The sequence below is a fragment of the Glossina fuscipes genome, unplaced genomic scaffold, assembly GCF_014805625.2.
Source record: "Glossina fuscipes isolate IAEA_lab_2018 unplaced genomic scaffold, Yale_Gfus_2 0, whole genome shotgun sequence".
Lineage (NCBI taxonomy): Eukaryota > Metazoa > Arthropoda > Insecta > Diptera > Glossinidae > Glossina > Glossina fuscipes.
In genome coordinates this window covers 28,887,244-28,899,697 of record NW_023998414.1, presented here as the reverse complement: position 1 = coordinate 28,899,697, position 12,454 = coordinate 28,887,244, and the positions used below count along the sequence as shown (strand labels likewise).

Here is a 12,454-nt window from a genome sequence, read left to right as displayed (position 1 = left end):
ATAATGCTGATGACGGCGACTGTTAATTTCACGGTACATCAGTATCAGTATCAGTATCAGTATCAGTATCAGCATCAGCATCAGCAAGATCAATATCGGGTAGGAGGTCATGGAAATGGAAAAGAAATATAAGAAAAATTTGTTAAATATTTCAACAGAATATATTTAGTATATAAAGCTAGAAAATTTTCAGTCAGCGGCGGTGAAGGACAGTTAAGCAGGATTACTTAATTATAATAAAGCTTACTAATGAAACTAAAAATTCGCAAAATGATTTACAATTTTTTTTAAAAAAGACATTATTTTGATAATGAATTTAACGCAAAAGAAAAAAAAGAAAAAAAAATCTACTCCTAAATTTTATTAGAAACTGAGTTATTGAGTTAGAGATAAAATACGAAATTATTTGCGTAAGTTAATGAGTCGAATATTTACGTCGAGAATGCAAATTGTTAATTTGTTGTTTTTAAGGTTATGCCGCGACACTTGTCGTACAGTCTTTTCATCATGTTTATAAAGAGATATGCAGGCTTTTAATATTAAAATAATAACAGTAGAGGCAACTTTATGCGTAGTATGTGTATGTTATGGGCGCGTCAAGAGCTTCAATCAAGGCACAGATCAACATTTTGCAAAGAAACTTAGTTCATTTCATTATGTGCCCTTTTAGAAAAGGACACTAGGGTGCAACAAGGATTAGCGAGAAAAGAAAACAACATACAAGACAACTATAAGTAAGATTTTATCGCTTACGCAGGAATTGGGCAATTTGAGAAATATCTTAGACAATCACTTAGTGTTCTGTGCATATGAAATTCCTTTCGTCTCAAGAATTCAAAGCAAAACGTTATCAAGCGTGTTTCAAATTTCGTATATTATTCGTCAGCCATATCGAGAAAGTTGATAGTCCTCATTGCAACAATCTGCGGTAAGGGTGCCCCTCTGCTTTTGCCTCCAAAGTTTCATTCCTCGCATTCGCTTAACCACAAATCCCATATTTTTAAATGCAATGCGAATGTAAATACAAGAGTTATACAATTTGTTGCGCGATTCATAGCAGAGGCATTAATACGCTATTTACTATCATGTTTTCTGCAATGGTTATGGAAGGTCCTTTCAGCTAATGGCGATTTCGGCCGAGTCTCTTTCTTGTCTCTCATATTAAGATTTTAGCAGGAAAGCATTGTAAATGGAAAAATGATTGAAAACAAAATACGATGAGGTGGTAGATCTTCACTCAAAAAACCATATAGTATTCATTTGATATGAATTGCAATTTAAATTAATGATGATTTTTATTATTAGTTCAAGCCGAAGGATTGAGCGCCGTCATATATGTTAATATGGAAAGCTCTTTAGAAATTTCTCTAAAGTCTAATCCCTAGAAAACCCCATTTTCAGTAAAAATTTTTTTTATTTATTTATTTATTAATTTTTTTTTTTTTTGTAAGCATTAACTAGGGAAGATTATAGAGCAAGATCCGCTTAAGTATTTCATAGACTACTTGTTAACTATTTCGCATTGGAAATCTGAAACTAAATATACTTTAAGCAATAGGCATTACGATAATTGAAAAAAAGCAAATAAATTTACTAATGCAACCAAACGATTTACCAAACGATTGTTTTAATTTATTATAAAAGCAAAGCAATTAAAAATATAGTTTTACTCAAGTTAACAAGATATGTAGTGATTTTTAAAGTTACCTTTCAGTTTCGACTTTTTGACGTTGCCTGAGCACCTGTTGTCGCATACTTTCTAATGTTGATTCCGATAAAACTTCAGTCTGTGAAGTCTTATCATCGTTACTATGGATAGATTTAGAAATGTCGATGTTTGTTTGTTTGTTTTTTTTTTTTTTTTTGTTTTTCAAAAATTTCGAATTTTTAGTTTTAGAATTGAATGAATAAGCATAGAGAAGGATAAAAAAAAAAAAAAGAAGAAGAAATAGCAGGAACTGCTGCGTTAATTGATTTTTTAAAGAAAGGTTTAAGATAGAGAAATATGTTTAAAAGGGGTGGAATAAAAGACGAAAGACGAGTCAAATGCGGTTGTGCGAGTGCATTGATTGCAATGACGTTGTTGGTTTATCAATGACGATGGTTTACCACAGGTTTGCGGCTCTATATATTATGGGATTATTTTGTGTTAAATATGAAATAAATGCACGCTCACCTAATTTGCTGTTGATGATGATTGTGTAGTTCTTCATAATTGGAATAATGTTGATAGCGATGATTAAATAAATCATTTTGATGTATACCACCTGCAGTGGCGGGATTATGATCATTAAGATTAATCGAGCCACCAGGGCCGCTGTGATTTGCTGGTGGTAAAGGGGGAGGCGGTTGATAGGCGGGAGGAGGTAATTTAGCATTACGTTCCATAGCAGCCAACGCAGCGGCAGGTATTTGATTATTGGCAGGTATTCGTTCATTGTATGCGTTATTTGTGGGCGGCGGCGGTAGATGATTATAATGGTGCAGCTGATGTTGTTGATTATTCTCCAGGGGCGCTACACCATCTTTGCGATTTTTACCAAAACGGAACATAGAGCCGATGCCTCGTAAAATGCCTGGCTTTTTTGAACGTGTCTTACTTTTTCCGTCATTTAATGAGCTTTGAAAGGGACCATTGCGCTGTGAGAAACCACCTTCATGGGGATCACCGTCTTCTAAGAGCCAATGCTTGCGAGCTTCTAAAAAATCGAAAATGGGTATATAGTTGAATGTTGGTTAATGGCAGAAAACAATTTGTTGATCAACTTACTATTTACGTCATGATCACTGGATACGGCAGCTCTTAAACTTTCCTCCCTTCCTCTGCCGCGCGGAGCCCTGAGTGTTGTCGGTCCACCGCGGGGCTCTTCTGACATTTGTATTTCTTGAACCATTGTTTGTAACGATTCCAATGAAGAGGATTTCTTTAAGCCCAAGGACGGCCCCAGATCGCCTACCTGATCCTGCGCCTCAGCTTGTAACAACTGTTGTTGCTCGATGCCGGAAGCAGTTTTGCTATGTTTATAACCTGGGATTTGAGCATTTGCCTGTGCTATACGGGCTGTAAGTGATTCCATTGAACCACTAAATACTGCTGATTTAGTTAACTGTAAACGTCTCTCACGTTCACGTTCTTCTCGCAACCTTTTATTGCGTTGATAAGTGCCCGTCTCACGCGCATCTAAAGCCGCATGATGCTTTTCGGATATTGAGCGTCGTCCTAAAGCATCACGACTAAAATGCTCTACACCAGAATTATTAGTTTCCAGGCTAAGCTGAGAAGAATAGGTGGCATCAAAATTGTGACTCGAATTACCAGCGGGGCCACTAGAGACAGAATTATTTATTGTAGAGTTATTTGTAAGGCTGGAATCATTGGGAAGATGGGGTAGAGTTCTGTAAACGGCGAAATAGCAAAAAAAATTCTAAAATCCCTGATTCATATATTAAACATGAAACTCACGGAGACGTGGGTTCAGGATCGTCTTCAATTAATACTGAATTGTTGACATGACCGTTATGGTGGGGGCCACTACCATGAAGCAAGGCTGGTGACCACGTATCGTTCGTGGCCATATAATAACTTTCATTACGCAGAGTATGCGGACCAGCACTAAATACTGCATTTACATTGGCACGATGTTTTTGCGATGAATTGCCGGAGCAAACGCCTCCGGTTAGACGATCTAATACGGGGTTGCTCCACCTTTAAATTTCGTCAAGAAAGAAGATATTGCCTCTTAATTAATAAACGTTGAGGTTAGAAACGTTTACTTACCGATTCATTTCATTTGCAGCGCTGTGGCTATTGCATTTTGCTTCTGTGCGTTTTTCGGGGCTTAGATAGATGACAGTTGCTCCGCTATTTTCGCTAGTATTTGAGCTTTCATTGCTTTGATCTAGAATATCTCCCGAACTAGCTGAGCGTGCTATTTTACGTGCAACCTGCAGTGTTATCATTCCAGGATGTTTGCCTGGATTATTGACAATGGCACGTTTTAAAGTATCCATGGCTTCGGCATTACTTTGACCCAGCAATGATACGCCGTTAACGCTAATCAATTGATCATTCATACGTAAGCGACCATCACGTGAAGCAGCGCCACCATGTATGACATTCTTCACAAATATACCTAAGTCACCGTCATGTTTCATTGCACTACCAGCGTTAGAGGAGCCATTGTTTGTGGAGGTGGTTTTACCTTTCACACTCACACCGAGACCTGCCTTTTCAGTGTCATGCACCGGAATATGAAGAGTCAGCATTTCACGGGAACGCCAAGCTATGCCGGCTTGGAGGCTATCCTAATGAAATCAATGATATATTTTAATTTTTGATCATTTTTACTATAAGCCTGTTTAACTTACACTTGAAGCTGCCGATTCACTGCCCGCATCAATGAAATGTTGAGATTCGTTGAGTTGATTTTGCTGTTGCTGCTGATGCTGGTCAAATAATGATCGAGCACTGTTTGATTTTTTAATTTCATGTGATGAGAGTTGCTGCTTTTGGCGCTGTTGTTGTTTTTGCAAAGATGCTGGCAGTATAGGTGGTGGTGGCTTTGGTGGCGAGTCAAATTCATTTTCTTTGTTTTCAAAATTCTAGAAGAAGTAAAACTTTCCTTATTATATTTGAAAATATTTGAGTAAAAAATAGAAACCTACGATTTCACGTTCGTCTTGCTCAGCCAATTCTTGTTGTCTTGATACTACCAAACGAACCGTAGCCCCCGGTTGTGTGGCTCTTAATATGGACACGACATCTGTTTGAGTTTTACCGGTCATGGGAACACCATCAACTTCTAATAATCGATCTCCGGGTTTCAAGCGTCCATCTTCTATGGCTGCGCCACGAGGCAATATGTTTTTGATGTATATAGGACAATGACCGCCCGCAGGATTATCACGAGTGGTAACCGAAAATCCCAATCCGTTTGGACCTTTTTTTAAAATGATTTCAATTTTTCGTCCCAATTTGCGTGTGTTAGCTACTTGCAAAGATGCTCCAGCAGGCGCGGTATGAGGTTTACGCGTTGGCGATACGGTGGCTACTTTCGACTCCAAACCAGAGGCCATTTTCTCTTCGGCTTCTATCATCTCAGCTACTTTGGAGTCGCGTCTGCGGGATTTATTAGCCGGACCATCAGCTCTTATTACTCTAACACGCAATTCCGATGCTTCTAGGGCACGTCTTAGGTATTCTTGTACTTTATTCTCGGTAAGTCCCATAAGTTTTGTGCCATTTATTTCTAAAATACGATCTCCCTTGCGCAAACGGCCCCGCTCGGCACGACTGCCGGATTCCACATGCTGTACTAAAAGACCGCCGCCGTGATCATTGTCGGGTATGGCAGTTAACCCTAAGGGGCTACCATGTTCGTTGATTAACAATAACATTTCCCCGTCTTTTTCACGTATGGATTCGTAAGCCTGGCCAAGTGGCTCTTTACGCATGCTTTCGCGAGGCAGAGATTTACTTGTAAAGAACTGTTGCTGCTGGCTATGGTTATGGGAAGTAGACAACTGCGTTTGAGTAGGGGACAAAACTTGTTGTTGTTGTTGTTGGTGCTGCAATTTTTCAGCTGCCTCCATCCATTTGTAACCATTGCCGTCACCTAAGAACTGCATTGACAAACGACCAGAACGAGCAAATGGCTGTTGTAGAGTGCCAGACTGTTGCTGTTGATTTCCGTCATCTTCTTCTTCCCATTGCGGTAACAGATAACCGCTTTTTTCTATTGCCAAGCGTTCCGGAGAATCGCCACAATGGGGAGCCGCCGCAGACCAACGTTTATTGGCATTGCTTTCTGCTGCCTTCAGTGTGGCCAATAGATTTGGATCACTGCTTCGTCTCACTTGTAAGCCTAAGCCTTTCACGGGGCAGATAGTTGTGTTCGTAACCTCAATATGAGGTGTTGCATTGTCATTGCGCGCTCCATTTGTAGGCGCTACAGCATTAGTGGGATCACGAAATATATCGGGAGATCCGGTGCCAACCGATGAACTACCTGATGCACCGTCACCACCACCCTGAGGTACACCTGGATCCGGACCCGAGTCTTCGAAACTTGCATGTATGTACTCACGATCATCGGCTACGTCGCGAACACAATCATCTGGGTCTATAATACCGCATTGTGTTTGCAAATGATGAACCGACACCCAAGCATCGGGATCCTATTAAAGAAACGTTGTAGAAAAATGCTTATTAGAAACGAATGTAGAAGTGCGAAAACAATTTTTAAAATTACAAGCGCGTGACCGGACTGCAAAAACTTAAATTCCATTTAATATGAATAACATACACAGACAGCAACGCCGATTGCAGTAGCTAAAGATGTAGTCGCGTCTCTCAAGTGCTGACTGGCATTATAATGAATATTAAAAAATAGCCACAATTTATGCTCAAAAGTCAGAAAGAATATAAACAAAAAGGAAAAGGAAAAGCAACTAAAGAACGAAGTATTTTTTAATGACCATAGAAAACCATAACGAAAATACAAGATAATCAGGAATGACTCAGTTAGTAATTATCAATCAAAAGCAGCGAGGTGTATATTTTCGGCATTTATTGCTATGTGGGTGACTATGACGGTGAGAATTGTGCATATACACAGACAGACCAACGATAGTAGCACCAATGTTAACCACAACATAAGCTAAAAAGTTCAAATATGGTCAAGAGTTGATTCTTTGTCTTTGTCTTTTTTTTTTTTTTTTTTTTTTTGCTGATTCGTTTATTTTCAACAACAAGGCAAAAGAAATTAAGTGGCAAAATAACGTTAAGAAAATCAAAGCGAAACAAGAAAGAAAAAAATTGCATCACAAAAAGGTAACGAAGCATAAAATTAATAATAATAATAATAATAATAGTAATAATAAAAAAAGCGCTCACAACAATTAATAAAAACAAAAAATTGTTGAAATTTTTTAAAATCACTAAAGCACAAATTTAGGTCACATTAAAATAAAATAAAACAAGATAAAATTAAAAAACAAAAAAAAAAAAAATCATAAACAAATATTTTTTTTTTTTTTTTTGTAATTGTTTACAAAAAAAATAATAATTTATTGTTATTATTGAGAACGGAAGCAGAGCTAATGATGATTGCTAAGTAAATTGATAAGTTTCCGAAGCGTCTACGCTCGCCGACAACTTCTAACATCGCCGAACAATAACACAAATACATAATTTATTGCATCGAATATCGAACAAATCTAACTAATATGGGGATTAGTAAGACTCAGGACTTAAGTATGAAGTAAGAAAAGTTTTATAATTTTTCTTATTTTTTTTTTTTTTATCAACATAGTCTCCGTCAAGATTGATACAATCAATCTAATGCTTTTCTAACATTTCGATGCATTTTTTATGCAATGATTTATAAGAGTACTTAAAATGCGCTTTAATTTTCACAAGAATTTCATAATTGGTTCCAAATTGTTTTCCCTGGACCATCGTTTTGAGATATGCAAGCAGATAATAATCACAGGACCAGAATCTGGACACTGCGCTGGGTTTGAGACAACAATTCGAACTTCAATCCAAGCAGTGTTGCTATGCGTAAGAGATCGTTGTCTTCGTTCCACTGTCAGTGAGCTGCTTTCCCATGCAGCCTAACTGCACGGCAACTTTGCCACTTTTCTTCAGGCTTTCATTGTTGAGAATAATTTTCAGGTAAATTTCATTAGCCTTCGCTAGAAGCAACATTAATCCTAAACTGTACACGATTGGCCTTCGAGATTCATTTGAGCATACATTTCCACATTTCCACATTTTCCTTATCCTTTGCAATTTTCGAGTTGGTTATGATGCTTTCTTTGCATGTAGATTACGCTGGTGGTTTGGAAAGATACGTAGAGGAGACGAAACACAAAGTTGTTTCGATTTGTGATTCTTGTCAAATTAATGGCGGAATCAGATATGAGTTTAAGTTGAGATAAAAATTACGTTTCACAGAAGAATGCCTTACGAAACTCTTGCTTCGCTATCTAAACTGAAAAATTGTGATTTTGAACTGTAGAATCGTTTGCCATTTTCATCGAGTTTGGACCCTTTTGGACTTTCTTGGACATTCAAACATCAACAGGCTTTTTTTAGGAGTTCGTATCAAGTATAATAGTAGGTCGTTACGGCCGTTGTTAAATGACCTCTGAAGAGCTTTTAAAAAATCACTTTATGTATATGAAATAATTGAATTGAAAAACAGATAGGAAATATTCATTGATTCTTGGGGAAGGTCTTCACTGCAGAGTTTAGCACTTAAAAAAAAAAAAAAGTCGAAAATAATTTATTCAATTTACCTTAATACAAGCAAATGGCATTTGCGGCGGCGTAGGTGGCCGTTTCGGCAGCGTCAGAGAATAGGACTTTTGCAGATAAGCATGGGTGATGCCCTCATGTTTAGCTGACACTTTGTAAGTATGACGCCAACCGAATATGTTACTCAATTTATTGCTTAATGCCGGACACTTCGGCGGTATATCAAACATTCTGTGATTCCTATATTTTCGTTTGGTTTTTGTATTATTTTTTTTATTCTTTTTGGTATTTTGTGTGACACGTAAGCACTATATAAATTCTTTGGTTTTGTCGCGATTTTTCTTTTTTTTTTCTTTTTGCTATGGTTACATTGTAAGTTTATTCCATCGTTTTTCATGAGTTTGTTATATCAATTGGTATTTATTCACGAACCGATGCCTTGTATAAGTTTTTATTAAATATGAAAATTATTGACAATTAAAACAAAAAAATATTACGATTCAAAGTTGCAGTAATGCTACTCTAAAAGGTAACGTAAATGTAGTCCATCAATATAACGCCTTGCGAGTGTATAACGATTGTTTAGTAGATTTCAGTTTTAGCTCTATATATATATGTGTGAATGTAACAAATGTGACGCATTATTTTTTATTCTTATTATCTTTGCTGAATTTCGATAGATGTGAGTTAGGTCTATCTATCCATCCATTCAATCTGGGATTATGCGTTATCACAATAAAGAAGCGGAAAAACCGATATTGGGCATAAGTTTATATTCACAGGTTTAAATTTTATAATAGGCGTGCCAAATTTAAAAACATGCCCACATAATTTGTAAAGAATGGCGTTTTAAATTATTATTTCCGATAATTGCAAACTAGAGAGAGAGAGAGAGAGTGAGTAAGTGAGTGAGTGAGAGAGAGTGAGAGAGAAAGAGAGAGAAAGAAAGAAAGAGAGAGAGGTAGAGAGAGAGAGAGAGAGAGAGAGAGAGAGAGAGAGAGAAAGAAAGAAAGAGAGAGAGAGGAAGACAGGTACAGTAAGAATATTTTGTGGGATTATCTAAACGTTCAGAATAAAGGTAAGTCCGATCGAGCAGTATATATGTCCGCACTTCGTTTCATTTTAAAATCCAAGGAAATCCAAAATTCGTTCTAACACGAACGAAATTTGTTCTGCTTTTTTCTAATATCTAATTATATTATCACTAAATAATTATTTTCTTATCTGAAATAAGGTCTTTCTCTTCTAGTCTCTTGATAGTGTTGTTGCTTTGTGTTAATGTTCTTTAAAAAATTATGAAGTAATTACGTACGACTTAAGTCAATTATCATGACACCTTCTACGTCATTCTTTTGTTCGATAGTCATCAGTTGGGAAGAGTTAAATTTGTACATCGATACATCGTAGAATTTATCCATAGGTCCATATATATATGATTAACATGAGTAGCGTGCGTAGTCGATTTGGTGCGTAGATGTGTTGATTATCATCTCAGAAGTTGAAGATTTAGAGTAAGAAACCAAGTTTGGGAAATTTTTGTTACTTAAGTTTAACTATATAAGTTTAAAAGTCTGCTAAGCGAGAGCAAAACTGCGCTGCCAATTATCAAAAAATTCTTGAGAGGAATGTCATTTGAGAGAGCATTTTCGTCAAGCTTTTATCGGATATTCAAAAGTCCGCAAACACCAAGTATGACTTCTTTCTTGCTTTAAATTTTTCCAAATGTAAGGACTTCGGAGTAAATTTCAGTTACTCTATCTTATGCAAATGTAGCGTTCATGTTCAAACTTCAACATACACCTATGTACGGTGTCCTCATGAAGACAATCAAGTTTCTATGATTTCTTTTGAGATTATGTCAACACACATTTGTTCTAGTTCCTTGAGACTTTTTTATCAAAGTCTATTAATACACACTACATAGCTTGTGATACATGGCATATTAAGTTTGTGGCGCAGATTTGTAGGCGCATCACACAAAAGAACATTTATTACATCGAGCGATTATGAATCAGAGATTTTGACATTCTAAATGAATGTAAAAAAAAAAAATTGAGTCAAATACGCCCATTTTTTTGAAGTCTCCATCATATAAATCACCCTACGATAGTTAAGGCTTCATATAGCAAAAACGTCAAAATTTCAATATCTTATGATAATAATTGATCAGTCATAGCAATTTAGTCTATTTTTTCGAAATCATTCCGTATAAGAAAATGCTATGAGTTAGTAAGCCTTTATAAGGCTGGGTTGCAGTTTCTCTTTATGGCAGAAATAGGTGAAGAATAAATAAACAATTTGGATGATGTCAGTTCACGTTTTGGGCAGCCTTCTATGCAAGGACACCCATGAACAGTATAAGTTTTTCATGAAACTATTATGAATCAAGAATTGTAAAATATTTAATGATCCGTCATATCTGACTTTAATGTTTTAACTTGTCATATTCTGAAAATTATTCAACATTTTTTTTACATTCATTTTAATATTTAGCGTAAATTTCCTTTAAATGGGATCGCTAAGACCATTGCACCTTTAAGTAAAAATTTCAATTTTTGTATCTTCATTTCAGATATTATTGGTGAGCATCCAAGTATCGGCTGAGTGCGACTTTGTTTCTTCATAAAAACATCAGAGTAATGTTAAAGCGTTACGAACTTTATAATGTACCGTAAGTAATTCTTCTTTATATAAATTTTACTTTTACTATCTGATTATCTTATCTGGTTTCATTTTCAATGTTTCTCTTTTGAAATCATCTAAGGGTGTATGCGTTAAGATGCAATCTTTCTTCAAGCAGATATTTTACTAAAGAGTTCCCGATCTATATTACAATGCTGTGCAAGTTTTTGAAAAGTTTAATGCCTTTCCTGTCTCGTTTTATACATTATTTATTTATTTATTTATTTATTTATTTATTCCACTTATACAAGAAACTCAACTAAAACAAAATAGCAGTCGAGTTCAATTGACTCTTAAGTAAATCTTAAAATAATTTAATAATAAAACTTAGTATAAGTACAATAAAACAAATAAGGAGGAAAAAAAAAAAAAAGAAAAAAAAAAAAAAAAAAGCATGTACACAATTAGCATAGAGCCACACCCACAACCGATACAGGACCAAATTGCAAGTGAACCCCTAAGCCATCGCAAACATGCATAAGCTTGGCAACCGATAATTGTTAACAACAAATTAATTTTCGACTCATAATGACAAAATCTAAGGTTAAATCAGTTTAAGTACGACATAGGTAAATCGCGCTTGTTGAGCAAAATTGCTTTAATGGACTTTAAAGAGTCCGTTAATGAGAATAGATAATAGACATCATTTAGGTTCTTGCAAACAACTCTGAGCGGGTTAAACAGTTCAAAGTTATATTTGCATTGACTAAGCTTTATCAACATAAAGTGCCTAGAGAAGCGGTTAGGGACATTAAAGCAAATCTCACGAAGTAATGCGGGCGAATCAATTGCACCATTTATTAATTTGATTAGGAAGGAAACCCCAAGAACAAATCTACGTTTCTCGAGTGACGGTAAGGATAACAGAAGCAACCTATTTTCATAGGGTGGAAGAGGGGAAATCGGGTCCCAACCCAAATTCCTAAGGGCAAACAGCAAGAATTGCTTTTGTATAGATTCAATTGAACCTACGTAGCATCTATATGAAGGAGACCACACAACAGAGGCATACTCAAGAATAGGTCTAACCAAACACGTGTAAAGCCTTTTAGTAATATAAGGATCATCAAGCTCTTTGGACCACCTCTTTATAAAACCAAGAGCGGACCTAGCTTTGCTTAACGAGGACTCAATATGCAAATTGAAACGTAACCTATAATCGAATAGAACGCCTAAATCTATGAACGAATCGACGTCTTCCAACCTGTGCGAATCAATGAAGTATTGGGTACTAAACGACTTCCTTCTTAAGAAAGAAAGCTTCTTACATTTATTTAGATTTAGCTTCAGAAGATTGAGGGAGCACCATGCAACCAAATTGTTCAAATCACCTTGAAGATGATGTGATTGCGATTCTACGGAATATATATGTATATATATATGTATATATATACATATTATATGTATATGTAAACTTTACAAAATTTAGAAAGAATGTTCCGGGAGAACTTCTTACACCCTACACCACTTGTGGTACAAGGGTATATTAAGTTTGTGCAAACGCTTGCA

At 36.1% G+C, this 12,454-nt stretch overlaps 1 protein-coding gene across 2 annotated transcripts; it reads right to left on the bottom strand.

Annotated features, from left to right (window-relative positions):
• Nucleotides 1-355: 355 nt before the first annotated feature.
• Nucleotides 356-8,976, bottom strand: LOC119634654 (partitioning defective 3 homolog). Of its 2 annotated transcripts, none has more exons than XM_038028924.1 (8): nucleotides 8,305-8,976; nucleotides 4,666-6,177; nucleotides 4,369-4,602; nucleotides 3,779-4,305; nucleotides 3,464-3,706; nucleotides 2,771-3,396; nucleotides 2,177-2,699; nucleotides 356-1,809 (listed from the first exon to the last, which is right to left on the bottom strand). In XM_038028924.1, exons 1-8 carry the CDS (start codon nucleotides 8,491-8,493, stop codon nucleotides 1,704-1,706), a joined length of 3,960 nt encoding a protein of 1,319 aa, XP_037884852.1. In that variant the 5' UTR covers nucleotides 8,494-8,976; the 3' UTR covers nucleotides 356-1,703. The 2 variants fall into 2 exon arrangements, with proteins under 2 accessions (XP_037884852.1, XP_037884861.1); XM_038028933.1 differs by lacking the exon at nucleotides 356-1,809 and adding an exon at nucleotides 1,974-2,124 and having other exon boundaries at nucleotides 8,305-8,973.
• Nucleotides 8,977-12,454: the final 3,478 nt, after the last annotated feature.